This window comes from Bicyclus anynana, chromosome Z, assembly GCF_947172395.1.
Source record: "Bicyclus anynana chromosome Z, ilBicAnyn1.1, whole genome shotgun sequence".
NCBI classification, from domain to species: domain Eukaryota; kingdom Metazoa; phylum Arthropoda; class Insecta; order Lepidoptera; family Nymphalidae; genus Bicyclus; species Bicyclus anynana.
Window position 1 is genome coordinate 524,153 of NC_069110.1, and position 19,865 is coordinate 544,017.

Sequence of the window (19,865 nt, forward strand, 5' to 3'; positions counted from 1 at the left end):
TACTCGGCGGAGGCAGCGCTCAGATGTTGACTTGACACTTTTTCACACAAGGACACAAACTCGCTTCTTTTCTCTACTATTGTATCATTGTAATTACAGGTATTGTTGACGTAAATAGGTCTTTAACATTGCTTCAATCATCATGATCAGCTCATTACAAAGGCCCACTACAGTGCCACGCCTACCTTCTTATGGCATACAATTCAAAATTCATATATTTCAATTAGGCTAAGTTTACAAACACTTTTGAAAGGTCAAGTTATGTCATTATTCAATTTAAATTAATGGTGGTAATTATAGTCGAAAACTTAAAATTAAACTTACGAGGAACTTAGATAAACTTACATTAACAGGGAACTTAGACCCTCCACGCTGCTGCGATACAAGTAGGCTTTATAATTGTTTCATTATTAGCAACCCATTTTCGGCTTACTGTTGAGCACGAGTCTCCTATCTGAATGATAGGGATTAGGCCAATAGTCCACCACGCTGGCCCAATGTGGCTTGGCAGACTTCACACACACAGAGAATTAAGAAATTTTTCAGGTATGCACTTAACAGTTGAAAGTGCGTGCCCGGATTCGAACCTACGCACTCCGAATCGAAGGCAGAAGTAATATCCACATTCGTTAAGTAATAATAGTACCGTGATAGCAAAGTGGCTATCACGGTGCTATAATTGCTTCATCATTATCAACCTATTTTCGGCTCACTGCTGAGCTCGAGTCTGCTCTCAGAATGAGAGGGATTAGGCCAATAGTCCAACACGCTGGCCCAATGCGGATTGGCAGACTTTACACACGCGTAGGTTTCCTCACGATGTTTGCCTTCACCGTTGTCACACCCTCCGGAATCGGAGGCAGAGGTCATATCGACTTGGCTATCACGGCTCTATTATATATAATAATTGCTTAATGAATGGCAATTAAAGAAACAAATGATAACAAAATATGGGGATACACTAGCTGTTGCATCTGCAACACCAACAGAGATTATGGATGGATGAAGCTTTAGGATAGAAAACATCAAGGAATTCGGCCTGTGACGCATCGCACGCTATAGGATAGGGGGAAGCGCTTTATAAGCGTTCCGTAGTCAAAAAGAAACCGTTATAGTTTCGCCATGTCAGTCTGTCCGACTGTCTGCGACATATCTCAGACTATTATTATTATAAAGCTGTAACAAAATATTTGTACCTACATTAAACTCGCTTAGAAAGTCGTAAAAATGGTTTTCCTACATGTAAACTGGGGAATACTTCTTTAATGTTCGTATCTTATGCAGCTCTTTCCGAGTTTTAAGCAGATGAGGGCCCAAGGGGATTCTCGATGATATCCGTATATAGTTGTTTTTTGTCAAGTAATATTGAAATAACATCCTGTTAATGTTACAGTAAACTATTCCTCTCACTAACACGTAACAATGACAGTACTTTAACTACAATATCAATAGCGCGGGTACAATGTCGTCAACTGGTAACAAAATGATTTCAAATCATACTTGTTATTGTTATAGTTGACACATTTTCGGCAAACCTACTCGGTCCATATCTTAGATAACCTTTTAAGTGCTGTTTGAAGTGCTTTTGTCCGAGTTGTTCTGAATACACCTTCACTTCGATTCAGATATGTAATCATTTAATTATCAATGGGCCAAATCTCGTGAAATTTTGGGAATTTTCCCATTTGGTGGACCAAATATTCTTACCTTGGCAGGGCCATACACCTGTCTTATTTATAGTCCGTCAATCATATAATAAATACATCAATACATAGTACACACACTACAACTAGGTAACTAGTTAATTTTCAACTTAACCATGTCAGTACTTTTACACGTAGCTGGCCAAGTGCGTATCGGGCCACGCGCAGTGTAGTGTTCCTTAGATTAAATTAGCACTCTAAACCCTTATGTAATGCACAAAAATACCGATAACGATACATCACCATGACATAGACGATAAAAAATCCTCCTCACTTTGCATGCACCAAACCTTAAAACAACAAAAAAGGTTTTTTTAACAGTTAATAGAGGTTATTAATAAACATACCATGGAATTCAGCTTTCTGATTCTATCTGACTTTGAGTTAATCTACAAACGCTAATGCTCTGAGTACCTACGTATTTTAAGTTGGTCGATTAAAACTATTTAAATAAAACTGAAAAACTGTAATCTCTATGTAACTATAAGCTTTCCTTCTAATTTCATTATATATCCTACTTTTATGATTTTTTCACGTATCCTTATACAACTGTTTAGTCAGAATCTACAACCTTTACAAACGGATTCCTAAATCGAATAATAGGGGGTAAAAGAACCCTTGTAAGTTTGAACTCGGCTCTACTATGAACATTTCAGATAGAAATAGAAAAATGCAAAGGTACAAAAGACCTTTGCATTTCTCTACAAGAAAACATTTCAGATAGAAATAGAGAAATGCAAAGGTACAAAAGACCTTTGCATTTCTCTATTTCTATCTGAAATGTTTTCTTGTTTCGGTAATTCCGGTAGGTATTCTTTCTGCCATCGTTGTCTAAATGTCGCCTTTTACACTCAAGGCGCTCATAGCGTATCGGTATTATAGACTGCAGCTGGCGAAGATATTATAAAGCTGAAGAGTTTATTTGTTTGCTTGAACGTGCTAATCTCAGGAACTAATGGTCCGATTTGAACAATTATTTCAGTGTTAGATAGTCCATTTATCGAGAAAGGCCTATATTATTCCCGTATTCTTACAGGAACGGCTACCACGCGGGCGAAACCGTGCGGCGTAAGCTAACAATAATCAGATGAATTGCTGGTTCACGGTAGTTCCTTCCCGTTATGGGCCACCGGGATGTATGTTTAGGCATAGGTAGGTAGGTAAGGCGAATAAAACTTCCAACTTAGGCTGTTAGAATGTTTAATATGTTTTTCGAACAATTACAGATTCGAGACTAAACTATACGCATACAAGAAGGTTCCTTATAATGATCGCCTCATATAATATTTTAGCAAAACATAATATGATAAACAACGTTGCTAATTCTTCTGCAGGCTGAAGACATCATTCAGTCAAGTCTACGGTGGAACATACTTGCATAAATACATACATACGTTGACTGCCAAAATCATTACCCTTCCTTTTGGCTTCGCTGTAGTCGGGTAAGAATGATGAAGTATGTTGATACCTTACGCACGCGCCTAAGCAGGTGTCTATCAAGGGTTCCACTTAACCGTTTATCCAATAATGCATCTGTAGAGCCGCCGACTTCATAGTAATCTATTACACTAGACACGGAGCCAGTGACGGTTTTGGTACAAGGGACTAAAACTCCGTAATATTGCACATAGCTTTTGTATGTGTATATTTTAGAGAATACGCAAGTTCTGAAGAAATGGAGCATATTCACCAGCGAAGGCGAACTTCAAGTTCTTCCCTCCCCGAGCACTGAGTCTCGCAGAAGACTTCTAGGAGTGAAGCTACGGCTTCGACTTTCTTTTAACCCTCGAGCTCGCCTCAAACAAAGTTTCTGTGATCCAGTGGCGTAGCTGGTACCATTATGAAGCCTATAAAAAATACACTGTAAAAAAAGAAGTATAATAGTACATTATGATATAAGTGCGGTAAGTTAAAAATTACAGCCGAGACGATATTACAGCTCAAACCGAAGGCGAGAGCTTTAGTAAGGAAGCAGAGGCTGTAATCATCAAAGCGCACGTATGTCGTACGACGTTTTATAGCACATTTGCGAGGAAACACACTTCAAACACACTTTCTGAAAATGAATAATCTTTCCCTTTTATCCATATGATGACATTTTGATACGCTTGTCATTTTTGCACAGATATCGAAGTGCATATGTTTTTTCGGCAAATGCACCAAAAACAGCCAGTATTACTAATAAAGTAAATTATTATTTTTGTGTTTCTTAAACAGATAAATGGTTAACATTTACTGTCAAAGTTATTAAAATAAAAGAATTAAATGCTTTTGTTATCTGAATCTGGTCCGTTTTGTACTCGTACGTAAAGTAAGTATAAACACTTGACCAAAGTAATATACCAGAAAAGAATATCTTCCAATATTTTAGATTTTTATTTTCATTGTCGAAATTGTGCTAATTCAGTTGCGTTCGTTCGATATATAAATATATAATAAGACTTCTATAATGTGTTTAAATACGATTTTATAGAAGTCGTTGGCCGATTTTCAAACCTATCTGATATTATGCACACAAATCATAAAAATCGATCCAGCCGTTTCGGAAGTTTGGTAACAAACACCGGTAGGTACACGAGATTTTTAACTGACTTCAAAAAAAAGGAGGAGGTTCTCAATTCGCCGCGTTTATATTTTTTATTTTATTATTATTTTTTTCGACATTTTTTTACCAATTTTAAAAATTCTTTTTTTGTTTGTAAGAGATTAATTCCATTTAATTTCCTGAAAATCGGTTCAGTGATTTTTGTTAAAATGAAACCCGTAAAAAAAATATTTAAAATGAGGCCCGTACGGCAGGCAGGCAAAATCGTTATTTTCAAATTACTGAACTGATTTTTATGAAAATTAAATGCTAGGACACACTAGAAACAGAAAAATAAAATCTTTTTAACAAAAAAATAACATCGCCTTCAAAGTGATTAGAAGGTAGCACATAACCTTCTGATCACTTTGAAGGCGGTGCCAAGAAAGTGATGCATTAACTAAAGCTGATTAAATCATAAACTTTTAGGATTTACAGACCGTTCTTTCCCGTGGTTCTTTCAGAAACGGCCTTAATTAATTTTTGCGATTTTGAAGTCGATTCAAATTTTTTGTTAAAAAGATTTTATATAAACTGGATTATAAGCTCAACGAATATAAATTTAAACACATTCCTGCTACATATTTTTTTTTATTCTTTACAATTCTTTAAACCTGATGGTAAATATTATAATGCAATCCAAGAGTACATTGTGTTCTGTTTAGAGCTAGGGATCATTTAAGGGCAATAATCTTATCAGTTATAAATACCGTTAGATTATAATCTATCTCGCGAGATTAAGAACTGTCGAAAGATTGTGAACCGCTACATAGGTACTTTATAGGAACCTGAGTGGCCCAGAAACCAATGGTTAGGTTAGGCATTTTTCATTTATACGTTCTTCCTTACAAGCAACCGAATAAATAACACGAAAGTAATGTTTATTGCTTATTTTGTTATCACCATCTATTGAACTATGTTCCTAGTAAAAGCAATAAATCCCGACTGAGTAATTGGCCTAAAGTACTATTGCTTCGCAGAATCAAACGTGACAATGAATTCATGAGCGAGAATAAAATCTTTTCAACAAAAAAAATTAACCGACTATATATTTGCTACGTCAAATAGGCTCTTAAAGTTAATTTTGGTTTTTTTTTGGTACCGCCTTAAAACCGATCAATAGAAAGGACATAGGTATGATGTTATTTTGCGCTTTTAAGAGTAATGCATCTTTGAAGTCGGTTCAATGTTTTTCTTGAAAATATTTTATTATTTATATAATAAAATAAAAAACATATGCGTTGAATTGAGAACCTGCTCCTTTTTTTGAAATCGGTTAAAATATTTTTAAGTAAAGTAGGTAAGCTCGTAAAACGAATGGGTCGCCATTCCAGCACTTTTAATGGAAAGTGCCGCCATTTTATCGTCTATCTCTACCTATCTCTTGGCGGGTAAAAGAGATCACTAACGCTGGTCACATAATTACGCCGCCAGTCACGTGTAGACATATTTCGCGCACTATAGCAGAAAATATTACTAAAAATTATGTAGTTGAAATTTAAATAAAAAATGGTTTAAAAATGGTTGAAATACCTACCCTACTCATACCGTACCCCTACCCTACCCTACCCCTATACCATACCGTACCCCTACCCTACTTAACTCGAGGAATTTTATAACGTTTACGCGTTTGCAATTTCGCTTACGATAAAAATGGCAATTGTATGTAAACAATTATGTATAAATAATTGAGTGCCCAGAGTATTTTAATGAAAAAAAAAGTCTGTACTAATATTATAAAAAGAAATGATTTGATCGTTTTTATTAAATAGGACGGATGACAGGATTTGAAAAATTCTTTCACCATAAGAACCCTACGCGTAGGTACGTTATCCCTGAGCTATATTTCATCACCGTTTTCACACGGGAACGGGAATTACACGGGTAAGACCGCGGGGCGACTGCTAGTTACATAACAAAGAGTTAAGATTTGTTTATTTGTTCATTTGTTGTAGGACTTTACAATAAAACTATCAGTAATTAACATGCAAAAAATATATATTTATTACTTACTAGTAACGTAATGTTTGAAACATAATATAGTTTCGTATACCAAAATTGGTACACGCCATTTACTGGTACATTAATAATATATTTGACCGGTAAATTGCACAGAAATTTATTTAGGCAACTTATAAAAAAGACAATACATCAGAAGGGCGGCCAGAACCTTTTTTGTTTTCTTTTTTTTTAATTGTTAAGATTCATTTATATACTGTATAGACTATATCTAGGTGTGTAAATATTAGAAATTAAGAAAGTAACAAAATATTTATATATTATAAACTCTAATAAACACAACAGATGCACAATATAAAAAGAAAACAAAATACATTGTAAGTCAAAGTCAAAGCTTGATCTTATTCACTGCTACTGTCACTGTAGACATAATATTATGTAATTTGAGATTCTGTAATAATTTTATCCGGCGCTTACGGCTGGATATTACACAGAAGGTAAATGACATTTTGTCAAATGATTTGAACCAGCCAGTATAAACAATTATATGATTGTTGTTTAAAGGTTGACCAACAAACTATGTCTAAGAGTAGGTACTATATCTAGGTATGTAAATAAATAAAATATAAATATAAATATACTAAATAAATATAAATATACTTAAACAATACACATCACTATCTAGCCCCAAAGTAAGCATACAGAGTAGCTTGTGTTATGGGTGCTAAGATAGTTGATATTATAATATTAATATACAATTATACAGGGTGATTCGGTCTTTAGTGCGGATATTTTTTTTCGTGGTTCTGTATCATTAATAGAATATAAATCTACAAACAGTTCGATATATTTTATGTAATTTTTTTTTTAATTTATGTCTCTAAAATAACAAAATAATGTACATATTATTACTAAACAAGATATATTCAGCTTAAAAGTGATCTGGTGACGTTCTTTAGGTATCAAACGAAAATAAAATAAACGCACAATAGGGTGACCCTAAAATTCTGTTCAAAAGTAAATAACTTTAGCTAACGATAATTTTGTTATTTTTGAGTTAAAAAAAAAAAGAAAAAATACGTGATCATTAAATTTTGTTTATGTACAAAATATAAAAATATCCGCACTAAAAAAATTTTCTTCCTGTATACTACATATAAATACTTATATAATGTATAAATACACACAGACACTGGAAAACACCCATGCTCATCACACAAATATTTTCCAGTTGTGGGAATCGAACCCACGGCCGTGGATGCAGAAAGCAGGGTCACTACCCACTGCGCCACGCGGCCGTCTTGACATATTAAAAGTCTTGAAATATAAAAAAACAAGTATTTAAAAATGTAACAAGATATGTAAATACCATAAACTCTAATAAACACAATAAATGTAAACAATAAACAAGCAAAAAAAAACAAAAAAGAGCAAACTATAAATAGGCCAACAGTTCCGCTGGTAAACAATAACGTTTGTATGACAGTAACGAGACTATAATGTTGGCGAATCAACAGAGCATTTACTCTCGACCTCCTCAGAAACAGCTCCGATTTTGATGATTTTTTTTGTTCAGTTTGTTTCTTGATATTATTTGAAATCAGAAACCTTTTGGAGTGGGGACGGAATGATTTATATTATTCAAACAATATTTATGCTATTTATGTAATTAATAATTAAAAAAAAGCACTACCGACTTTAAAAACACAAACTTATAATGGGGCCATTGTCGGAATATACCCTTTCTATCAGAGTTATTAAAATCTAACTACTTAATAAAAAGTTATGCTTGGTTTTAGACTAAAATGAATGGGTAAACAATCAATCATATCTTGTTTTCTTACTCTTAGAGTTGAAATTGATTTCTTAAATGTTTATAGGACCATATACGAAATGTACCCTTTATAATAAAAAAAGAATTATCGAAATCGGACAACTCAAGAGAAAGTTATAGTTGGTTTTACATTACGAAAACAGAAGACGATTGATTAATTTTAGTGTAAAACCAAGTATAACTTTTTATTGAGAGGTACAATTTGAATATTTTTAGGAAAACGGTAAATGACTGATTGTCGGCTCATTAATTAGACCATTTATACCGCCTCGAAAGTGATAGAAAATATTATATTTTCTTTCGCTTATTAGTTTTCCGCATACGGTAAATTATTTTTTAAATAAAAGCATAGATATTTTTTAACAATATAAATCATTTCGTCCACGCACCAAAAATTTTCTGATTCTGAAACATAAAGAAACATGACTTTAAAAAAAATCATCAAAATCGGAGCTGTTTCTGAGAACTTCCTGCATATGCTTTATGTATTATTTGACTCTATTGTATTTATGGTGCATTCATGCACAGTGCACACCAATGAACAGACGTCCACAGCGTATAACGAAATATATTTCCGTGTCTTTAACAACTTAACTAACTAACTAACACAATGCAGACAGGGTGCTCGGGAGTATTTACCATAACTCTAGGGTTCTCTAGGGTATATTCTCTAAGAAAAAATTATTAAAAATGTCTGAGGAACATGTGTTCTAAAATAATTAGTTTCAGAGTAAAAAATATTTCTTTTGTAATAGTCTAGTCAACAAATGCCTTGTTGGTCAAAACTTTTTAACAGTCTCGGAAAAATATGGTTGAGGGCTCATTCGATTCAGGATCGCATCTAGAATGTTTTTGAAAAATTTCAAGATCCGCTCGAAAAACCTGCAAAAGTTATTAACAAATTAGTAAACAAAAAAAAGGGTTTTAGTTTTTTGGGTATATCTCGAAAACTATTTGAGATATTTAAATTTTGAAAAAAGATTCAAAAAAGAGTAGGAAATTTCCTAAAAAAAACCCGATTCCCGAAATTGTAGGACCAATATTAATAATTTTTACAGGGAGCTGAAAATACGCCCGAAAACGGGTACTCGCGTTTCCGCAAGCCACGCCCCATTGGAGCGCTTTAATGAAAAATGTTATTTAAACATATTAAATGTTGATATTAAAATTTGAAATAATTCAGACGTATACAGGACAAATGAAAGCATGGAATGCCGTAGAAAAAAATTTTTTATCGCAACTTTATAAAAAGTTATCCATTAATTAATTAACAATTTTATCCGACTGGGCTATTAACATTGCAAGTTGCAATGTTAATTGTTGCATTGTTAAACCGGAAATCTCAAATTTTTTTCCTTTGTGTTACATGGATGGTCCAAGTTTTTTTTAGTAAAAAAATAAATATGCAGTTCGGCTCCTATAAGTATACTTGTCAACACCTTGAGGTTATGGAAATTATTCCCGAGCACTCTGTATAAGTTAGGTAATATAATCTTATTAACTAGCATAAATTTAATTTTACAGAAAAGGGCATAATTTTAACTTAATGATGCTAATAATCACAAATGCCGAAGATCAGCGAGGATTTTTTCTTTCATATCCATTAAATCGGACATATTTTTAGTCTCCATACAGCTGACTCTTGTTATTTCTGTATCTATTTTCTTCAGTATATTTTTCGCATCGTTATGATTTCTGAAAATTAGTATTATGTTATTATGTATTCTTTTGTTATTAATATATAATTTTTGATTATTAATTTAATAATTAATTGACGTTGTAATTTTGAATTTTTTGAGTTTGGTTTACATGCGAACACATTCTTTGTCTGCACCCCAATAGCTGCTCAGGGAGTCAAAATTTGACAGGTTTTATATTCAATTCCCTTCTATTTCGAAATATGCTATAGTCAGTGGCGTGCATTTTATAGATGCGAAAATGCTCTGCCTACCCTGAGCACTCATTACAAACTTGTATTGGAAAAATAATTCTCAATTTGACTCAATTTCTACAAATTAGTGCCTACATACTCAAAAACCTTGTACGACAATACATACTATGCGATAGTCGTATCCAGTACTAGAATACCTTCGAAGGCATTTGTATAGATATTATGCGACAGTCGTGTCGTGTCCAGATCTTTTTCGTCCCATCACAATGATGATGTTCGTATATTTTCGAACTGACCGTTACCTATTGCTCGACAACACGTCTTTTTTCTTCACGATTACACACAACGTGTAGCCGACACACATTGAGCAAAGAAATAAACAAATTTGAATACGTACGATTTTTCCATTTCAGCAAATTTTTTCAACATAAGTATTTTCTGTTTTCTTAGGCGCTGCTGTATTGTCCTGTGATATTTATTTACCCCATTTTTTATTTTCTTACGCAGTTTCATCAAACTACGGAAAACAAGAGTTAATTTTATAACGAAAACGAATACTTGCCTTAACTTGTCAATATGATCAAAAATTCGCCTCCAACTAGTCGGGAAAGACTGTGGTGGTTATTAGAAGTCATCATTATCAACCCATATTTGGCTCACTGGTGAGCTCGAGTCTCCTTTCAGAACGAGAAGGGTTAGGTCAATAGTCCACGCTGGCCCAATACCGATTGGCAGACTTCACACACACAGAGGATTAAGAAAATTCCCTGGTATGCAGGTTTCCTTACGATGTTTTTCCTTCACCGTTTGAGATACGTGATATTTAATTTCTTAAACTTCCCCGGGCCGGATTTGAACCCACACTCTCTGGAATTGGAGGCAGAGGTCATATAAACTGGGATATCGGAGCTCAATAGGTAGGTACAATAATAGTCCAACGGGCGGGGGTCGAACCACTACCTCCGTGATGAGTCTGACCGCTTTACCGTTGAGCTATTGAGGTTTCAAATGGCAGTACAACGATTGTCGGGTCAGCTATAGCTTGGCAACTTCGTTGCTGACACACCCATGATATGCGGGCGACGGGGGAAAGGACTGCGCGGGTATGAAGTCGTGCGAGCGGGGTCATCGGGAGTGTTACGAACGAATTTGCCAAGCTATAGCACTAAAACAAACAGACATGCATCATGCATGCGTTATTTGCGAAGATAACTTTAAAAAAAAGAATAGAGAGAACAGAGATAGAGAAAAAACAAGGAAAGAAAGGTAAGAAAAGCTCGTAATACTTACGTTTTATTTTTTCTAAGATTTTGAATATTGGTCTCTATTTTTTTCAAATTTGAAGACACGACTTCTTTGAGTTCAGCATATCCTATAAAAAAATAACGTTAACTGTTAAGTGGTTAAAGTTAATTAGTATTTTTGTATTATTTTTATTGGACCCTTAGCTTATTCCTTTAGGAGGTCCTGGGTTCGATTCCAGTAGGCACACCACGACATAACTCGTGAATAGAAAAAAGACATATTGCCGACCACTAGCGGCGAAAGTAAACAACATCCAACGTAAAATTCGCTCAAAGTATTTTAGACTGATTGCACGATATAACGTGAAACAACAAAAAAAAAACTAGCGGCGAAAGAAGACCCATTTTTTTGCCAAGGACTGAAACAGAGCGATATTTTCGATTCTTCTTTTTAAGAAATTGGGCGTAACCACAGTAACTATAGTAACCATTGGTTAAAGCATTTCAGGCCGTCTGACTGACGTTGTCAGTACCTACAATAATGTCCTCCTCTTCCATTCACTTCTCCCATACATCAACTCATATCCTCTATTCATATCATTACAAACTCCAATTATATTCTTGTTTTTTCTTCTACGGCCATCCTCTTCTCTTGTTCTTCAACTTGTAATATGGTCAATAGGATTTATAAATGAAAACTTTTTTTGAACTCAGTACCACTAGTCCAGTAATTTTAGGCATTTTAAACACCAATCTGGAGAATAATTTCTAGTAGGTTAAATTTTGTATACTCCTTTATTACGATGCTATAAAGGTGAAACATCGACATCGACATTTTTGTAGACAATTTTATGAGAAACAATTTTTATAATGACCTCTATTCTCTGAGCAATAGGTCGCGAAATATTTGCAGGAAACTTATTTCCTTGACCTTTTGACCTCTGTAACTTTTATAGCCGGCACGGTATCGATGGCGATTTTCACATCTTTATAATAACACCGTAATAAAGGTGTACTCGTATACAAAAATTCAGCTCACTTGGATTTTTTCCTCCGATAAAACTAAAGCAAACTAAACGTCTAGCTAGCTAACTCGCACGGGTTACTATTGCTTTAAAGGTGTTTAGATTGTAGTTAGCAAGAAACACAGAAGAGCATTCCACACTTTAGCAGATTGAATAAGAAACGTTGAAAAAACACGTGATAGTGGTTTTTTCAGAGACAAACATCACTTTAAGCCAACCCGCGTTGAAGCATCTTGGTGGGCCTACGCTCCAACTCCACGTCGGAGTGCTACCATTGAAAAACCTGATTATTACGATTATGATAAAACTATGACGTACATTTTTAGATATAATTTAAATTTAGTAGATTTTCTTCATTTATTTATATAATATACAATCTATATAATAGGTTGAAGTAGGCAATTTAAGTAGGTAGTTTTAATATTATTTTATAATAAACTTGTTTAAATAAAAAAAATACATACCAGATTGTTGAAGTTGGTTGTTTCTGATTACACATGCTCTCGATGTAGTGGAGTGGACATTATTATTTGATGCAGTATTAGCTTCACGTTTTCGCTTGGTCGGCGTAGACCTTACTACTCGTTCGACATCCTTCCTTTTGTTTGTACTATTTTGCGTCGAGAAACTCCGCAACTCATACGGACATAACGTTTTACGATTGGCTTCCTTGCGGCTTTTTTGCGGCTGGTTCTTTGCTCTTCTAATTGTGCTGCGTTCCTTTGCAGAAATATTGCCTTTTTCATGCGATTTCGAACTGCGAGTGCGCAGGACACTATCTTCATCGGATCGATGTGTACAATCCTGAATATCAAGCGATTGATCAGTACTCCTGCCTGACGTTTTATCTGTTACAACGTCGACTGGCATGTTTATTGATATATTACTATTACTCTCAGTATCGTCGACTTCTTCCGGTGCATTTTCTATCAAATCCGACGAGTTCAAATTGACTTTACAATTGTCATCCATGTCTTCAATTAATTCAACCATCTCATCAACGGTATCGACTTGAAGTGCTAATAGTGGACGGTCAGTTCCTGTGCTCTTAGTTATACTAGTGTTTGCCCTGTCCTTCATATTAGTCTTTCCCCTGTTTATTTTTTTTAAGGGTTCGGAATCGTCTTCAATCGTTTCTATTATCGGTCTTTTATGTCCACGTTTGTTGTCAATAGTGACAGTAGCGGGTACGTTACGACAAGATGAAAGTGACGAGTTTAGTAGTACAGTAGAGTCTCTAACACACTCTTCGATCATATCTGTTATTGGTAATAACGCCAATTTCTCAACTGTTGTGTTGGCGGTGGTTTTAGATATACCCATGGGCTTAGTCATCTTCGCCGTTTTGCGAGGAGCTTGCTTCTTTTCAAACTCGTCATCCTCCTCGCTACTAAAATTGTACACGGCAACACTATCGATATCTTTTTTAGATGTAGCACGTGTATTGGCGGTGGTTTTAGATATGACCGTATTAATAACCGGGGGCACTACTGGTGTGTGTTCTACTAACGTCGTATTTGACTCAGGGGTTCTCTTGTCACATACAACAGGTTCATAATTATATTTTCTGGTGTCGCATCGTCTATGTGTTGGCGTTGGTTGGTCGATAATAGCCGGATTTGAAATATTGTGGCCGATTTCGCGTAACTGAAAAGCAATAGTACTGTACTGAAAAAAAAAATATCTCGCCATTGTTCTGTATTACCGCTTAAAAAATCTAGATGGTCGTATTATAAATATCGGACACTACCAAAAGTTCACTACCTTGTCCGCCACCGGCCTCGGGCCACTTAAAACTTTGCAGGCCCCGAGACCCTGAAACAAGAGGGCCTCCAAAAGCTTAGAGGAACTCGACTCGACGCCCGGGGCGGTCAAACGCTTACACGTGGTAAGCCAGTCTTAATCCGATTATCATAATACGAGTACGATCAAAGAACAATGGCGAGATTTTTTTTATTAGAGTTTATAGCAAAACAAAAAGCACTAGCTAAGTTTGTTGTAGGCTCTTCCTGAAAGCGCGTTTGGCGCCCTGGTAATTTTAAGTTTTCCACTTAAGTTATCACTATGATGATAATAATCCTGTTACGTACCATAACTATTTAAATTTACTAAGCCTACTTGAAATTAAATGAATTTTGATTTGCACTATAGCGATATGGTATTATAGCGATCAGCTTATGCGGGTATAGGTACAGGCATTTTTTTTGACGGCCTCCGTAGCGCAGTGGTAGTCGCGGATTTACAAGACGGAGGTTCTGGATTCGAACCCCGGCTGGGCCGATTGAGGTTTACTAAATTGGTCCAGGTCTAGCTTGTGGGAGGCTTCGGCCGTGGCTAGTAACGACAAAGACGTACCGCCAAGCGACCGCCGTGTAGAAACCGAAAGAGGTGTGGATTTCATCCTACTCCTAAAGATAGCTTCCATCTTAGATTGCATCAACACTTACCATCAGATGAGTTTGTAGTCCAGGGCTAACTTGTAGAGAATAAAAAAAACAAAAACAAGGCTTCGAGGCTTAGAGAATAAAAAAAAAAACAAAAAAATTTATAGTAAGAGTGATTTTTGAGAAACGAGGTGAAACCGAATTGTCTCTTCTAAGGAAGTCTGAATTTTTGTCCGCAACGCTATGGAACTATTTAAAATAAAATAAAAATCATTACAAAACGACGTGTAGGTATGAATAGCTTTGTGCAAAATTATTGAGTAGATAACGAAATGGGAGTAGAAAAAGTTACTTACCGCTAGTAGCGATGTCGTTAATGTAGAACCCGTCTCATTTTTATCTGCCAACAAATAGATGATATTTTATTTACATCAATACTTAGAAAAAAAATTGAAGAGTTTGTCTTTAGTTTTAATATGTTATTCAATATTTCTTTAACAGACTTCAAAAATGGAGAAGGTTTTTTTTACAGAATTTCATTTTCAAATTCAAAAATTTTTTAAATCGAGTTATCTTAATAAAAGAAAATTAGTTATTGCGCTCAAGGCTTCTTCTTCAAAACAAATAAAACTTTATCTATAAAAAAAGTAAAAAAGTACATTGGTAATTTAATCTGTATGGTTAAAAAAAAATTAAATCATTAAAATCTTACTTACTAGCAGCATTTAAAAACTGATTCAGAGAGACAAAAATCTTAATATTACATGGATTCACTGTGAGGGTGCTGGGCCCACCGAGTGGTAGAGAGTAAAACAATGAGCCTGGACTTGTGACCAAAGGACGTAGGGTTTAATAGAAAAAAAAATAAAAATATATAACTTGGTCACCCTAGGGATTTTTTCAAAACTATTCAAATTATGGTGCATTTGTGTTTTATCCATTAAATACATGAGTCTGTATTTGCTATAGATGGTTCACTAAATTCTTAATTTTATGAGACCAAGAAAGAAAGAAAAAAAAGAGAGTTTTCTTTCTTATAGGTAAATAACTGTATAAGAATTGCATAAATTTGTAAATACCTTTGTATATATGATATAATTTTATTTTTAATATTTTTTCTTCTCACGTTGTTATTTTTTAGTATGGTATTTTATTGTTTTTCCTTTTTTATTTTAGTTAATTGTAATGTACTATTTTAAGTTTAAGTTATTATTATTGTTTATTTTAGTTAATAAGGTTGTTGTGTGCTGTGTTTGTGGCGGCATCTGGTCAACGGTTCCAACTGAAAACCAGCGCTGCATGCTCTTTTTATTTAAAGAGTATGTAGCATTATGCTGAGTTGGATCTCTTTACTGGGTTGTGCCACACATCGCAGGATATTGTTCAAGAACAAATTGTGTTGTGTGGCATAATTCACTAATAAAGCTTTTTTCTTTTCTTTTCTTTTCTTTAGAAATCATTTATTTCAAGTAAGCTTATTTTACAAGCACTTTTGACACATTAGTTGACTATTTGTAAAGATTCTACCACCGGTTCAGAAGGCAGATTCCACCATTAATATCACATACACAGTTTGAGCTGTACGGTCATGAATAAATGTTATGTTCCCAGGCCCAAAGACTATAGTCTGTACTGAGATGTAATTTATGGCATAACTAAGTGGACCGTTATATAAATAACGAACTGTCTCGTTGGCTTAGACAGACACCTTTGTGCTTTTGGAGCATGAGGGCTGTGATTCGAATCCTGGGTTGGACTATGTTTTCTTTCTTCTACGATATTTTGAGTTATTCTCAGACCATAGTTAGGAAGTTGGTGGTTTTAGACCTCTGCACCTCAGAGAGCATGTTCAACCTTCGGTCCTAATCATTTATCATTGGCCTGATAGATGTGTTTGTGTGGGATAGTGATCGCTGATAATGAATTTAACGTTACCACACCCATTTTGGAGCATTATGGTATGTTTAAGCTCTATATCCCTTCTCCCGGAAGGAGGGAGGCCTGGCTGTTAATGATGATAAGACTTACCTGATTCTATAATAATTGGTGGATTGTTCACCATATCTTCTTCTTCTTCTTCCTGTGAGACAAAAAAAATAACTTTGATTAATTCTTTAACTAATAATGTAAATTTAAATGGGTTAACCGATTTTAAAATTTTATTTCACAGATCTCCATCAGCTACATTATCAACGAATAAAATAGCCTTTTTTCTCGTATTCCCACGAGAACGGTGGGGCCGCGGGGCGACGGCTAGTAAGGTAAATATAAAAATACATACCTACTTACCTATAAATTATGTAAAAAATTGCATACATTTTTGTCACAAACTATATTTTACTAGTCAAAAAATCAAGTCACCATAGAAATGTAATGTTTCACAAGATTCAAAATAATGATTTGCAATCAATAAACTTTCTGAGATAAAGATAATTGAAATTTGCTATGTATATTTGACTTTGACAAACAATAACAATCCCACAGATCACTATAGACTAGAAAAACAAACCTTCATAGTTCATTTGACGCTTTGTGAAACAAGGAACATGTGAAACAAACTATTATCTATGTATCTAAGGCTTAGATACATAGGTAATCAAAGATCTAAGGAAACAAACTATAAACATTTCTATAGACAATTTTTTTTTTTACGTAGTAAATATGTATTAACATAGAGGTATGTAATCAAAGATATTACCATAAACTCATATTAACAAGTTCGCTGCGGCACTGATTTTTCTGCACTTTCCTCTGGTGCGGTACGAGGTTTTTTACCTCACACTAAAGCTTTGTGGTGCGGTACGAGGTCCATCGACCTCGTAACTCTTGAAGCCGCTAGATGTACGAGGTCAATTGACCTCTTACCGCAGCGAACGTGTTAAATCAAAGTGGAGTGTTAACATTTTATATTTTATCATTTAAACTCATAATTTATTATAAAGATGAATATAAAGGGATAGAAGTTTTATAGTAGGTACATCGTTTAAAGGGATAGAAGTTTTAACTTAAGGTTAAAAACATAGATTTTGTTATAACATTTATATAGAAGAAGGGGTGCAGAAATTTTAATATTACTATGTATGTAATACAATATTACAATATTTCTATATAATTAACACAAGAACACTTTTTATTTAGGTTTTCATTGACATAGTTCCTGATCAAGTGGGAATACGGAGTTTATTGAGCCATTGCTCTGGCGGTTAGATGAAAACCATTTTTAGTAGGTACGAATAGTATGATACGTATTGGCCATGAATCCATTTTGCGCCAAAAAGAACACACTCACACTCCGTCCACTGCCACGTGGCCGACTTTAGTATTATGGACCGACTAGCGTAGTGACTACGAATGCGCGCGCGTTGGCCAGCGGCCGGCGCTCGGCGCTCGTTGCGACCCCTCCCGCCTCCCTCTGCGTCCCGTCGACGCTCACAGGTAAAGATACAAGCCATGCAACATGCAATGCAAGTAACTAAAATATCGAGGTAAACGCAAATCACGTACTTATCTCCAAATATTTACATTAAATTAGTTTGAGACTCAATGACAAGGCTTGTGATAAGTAAAATTGGGTAAATTACCGTTATTATAGTCACCTTTACCTGTAATTGTTGATTGGCACGGAGAAATTTACAGCAACATAGTAAAACACAAAATGCTGCACTAAAAAACAACTGCAAAGTTGTTATGTATGTACTATTAATGCTCATAACTGTTTTTTTACTGTCCGTATTTAATGGTCTTTATCATAACACCTTGACGTTACGATAGCTTTGAACAAAATGGTGGATGATCTGACTTAACAATGACTTTATAATCGATTTTATTTAACTACCCTCATTTTGTTGAAATCGTTCCGTCCACAGCATAGATATACTAAAGAAATAGATAGACGATACACAAAATGTTTGGATACAGATTAGTAGGAAAACTTATTGCAATTAACTAAATCAATGCTATATACATAAATATACAAGTAAAAAAGTTATTAAACATTGTTTCCTGTTTTGTTATCTATACTAATATTATAAAGTTTGTAAGTTTGTAACATTCTTTAAATGGGGTAATCTTCGGAACTACTGGTCCGATTTCAAAAATTCTTTCACCAGTAGAATGCTACATTATCGAGGAGTGCTGTATTTTATATAGGTATCATATATATTAGCCGAGTTATCACAGTTTTTGTCACAGACTTATTCGCATGCGCTGACTTAACTATTGTGTAAATTTTAAATTAATTTATAGAGACTTTATGTATCTTTAAAAGTTCTACAAAAAAATTCGCGTCACCATATATATATTAGCAGATATAGTACCTTTTGTGTTTTAAAAATTATTAATTTTATATACCTAGGTTTACGTCATTATTTATACAACTAAACTTTAATCCTTATTAAAATAAATTATTTAATAATCACAAGGATATTATGGAGATAAGATTTGTCTTTTACAGTATGTTAATAGAGTATGTTAAATAGTTTCGGAGATAACACAAAATTCCTAAAAGACGCAGAAATTCCGCTATATGACGCCTCGCGCTTTCATTTACGTAGTTCCCGTTCCCGTGTGAATATGGGATTCAAACATAGCCTATGACACTCGCAAATAACGTAGCTATCGGCAAAACAATTTTCCAAATCGGTCCAGTAGATGCAGAGATTACCTCCTACAACCACACCAACTTTACCTATTTATATTATTAGCATAGAAGTCTCTATTTCCCTTGGTCATCGCACCACTCTCGAAGGGCTGGACCGATTTTGCTAAGGGTAGGTGTAAGATAGAGAATTAAGTAGGGTAGGATAGGATAGGGAAGTGATAGGGTAGGGGTAGGATAGGCGTGAGATAGGGGTACGATAGGCGTGAGATAGGGGTACGGGTGGGATAGGGGTAGGAAAGGGATAGGGGTAGGGTAGGGATAGGGTAGGGTAGGGGTAGGGTAGGGTAGGGGTAGGGCAGGGTAGGGGTAGTAGTAAAGTTGACAACGAATTTTAAGCGGACGAAGTCGCGGGCGTCCGCTAGTATTTTATAATATAATTATTTTTAAATTTAAGCCGTTACAGTTTAATGTATAAAGAGTTGTTTCAATTATAATGTTAATAAAATAATTGTGAAATACTTCCCTAGAGTACATAATAGGTTAGTTGACACTTTTTTTATAAGGTCTTAAATTGTTCATTTTTTTTCTCATTTATTTATTACTTCTTTTTTTTTAATTTTTAACAATATAAGTATAAAATA

General features: G+C 34.6%; 1 protein-coding gene across 14 annotated transcripts; it reads right to left on the reverse strand.

Moving 5' to 3' along the window:
* Window positions 1-6,267: 6,267 nt before the first annotated feature.
* LOC112045508 (uncharacterized) lies at window positions 6,268-18,397 on the reverse strand. 14 transcript variants are annotated; one of them, XM_052890568.1, is made up of 8 exons: window positions 18,227-18,397; window positions 16,653-16,704; window positions 14,981-15,024; window positions 14,005-14,055; window positions 12,705-13,887; window positions 11,262-11,343; window positions 10,369-10,488; window positions 6,268-9,775 (listed from the first exon to the last, which is right to left on the reverse strand). In XM_052890568.1, exons 1-8 carry the CDS (start codon window positions 18,332-18,334, stop codon window positions 9,640-9,642), a joined length of 1,776 nt encoding a protein of 591 aa, XP_052746528.1. In that variant the 5' UTR covers window positions 18,335-18,397; the 3' UTR covers window positions 6,268-9,639. The 14 variants fall into 14 exon arrangements, with proteins under 14 accessions (XP_052746528.1, XP_052746527.1, XP_052746533.1 ...); XM_052890567.1 differs by having other exon boundaries at window positions 18,221-18,397; XM_052890573.1 differs by lacking the exon at window positions 18,227-18,397 and adding an exon at window positions 17,914-18,004.
* Between the last annotated feature and the right edge of the window lie 1,468 nt (window positions 18,398-19,865).

Excerpts from the sequence above, each read along its gene's own strand:
- LOC112045508 (XM_052890567.1), bottom strand. The coding sequence starts at position 18,334 with ATGAGCATTAATAGTACATACATAACAACTTTGCAGTTGTTTTTTAGT. Across the intron at positions 14,056-14,980 it reads TAACGACATCGCTACTAGCG|GGTCTCGGGGCCTGCAAAGT; the intron begins GTAAGTAACTTT and ends CTCTTGTTTCAG. Across the intron at positions 10,489-11,261 it reads AATCTTAGAAAAAATAAAAC|TTTGATGAAACTGCGTAAGA; the intron begins GTAAGTATTACG and ends TGTTTTCCGTAG.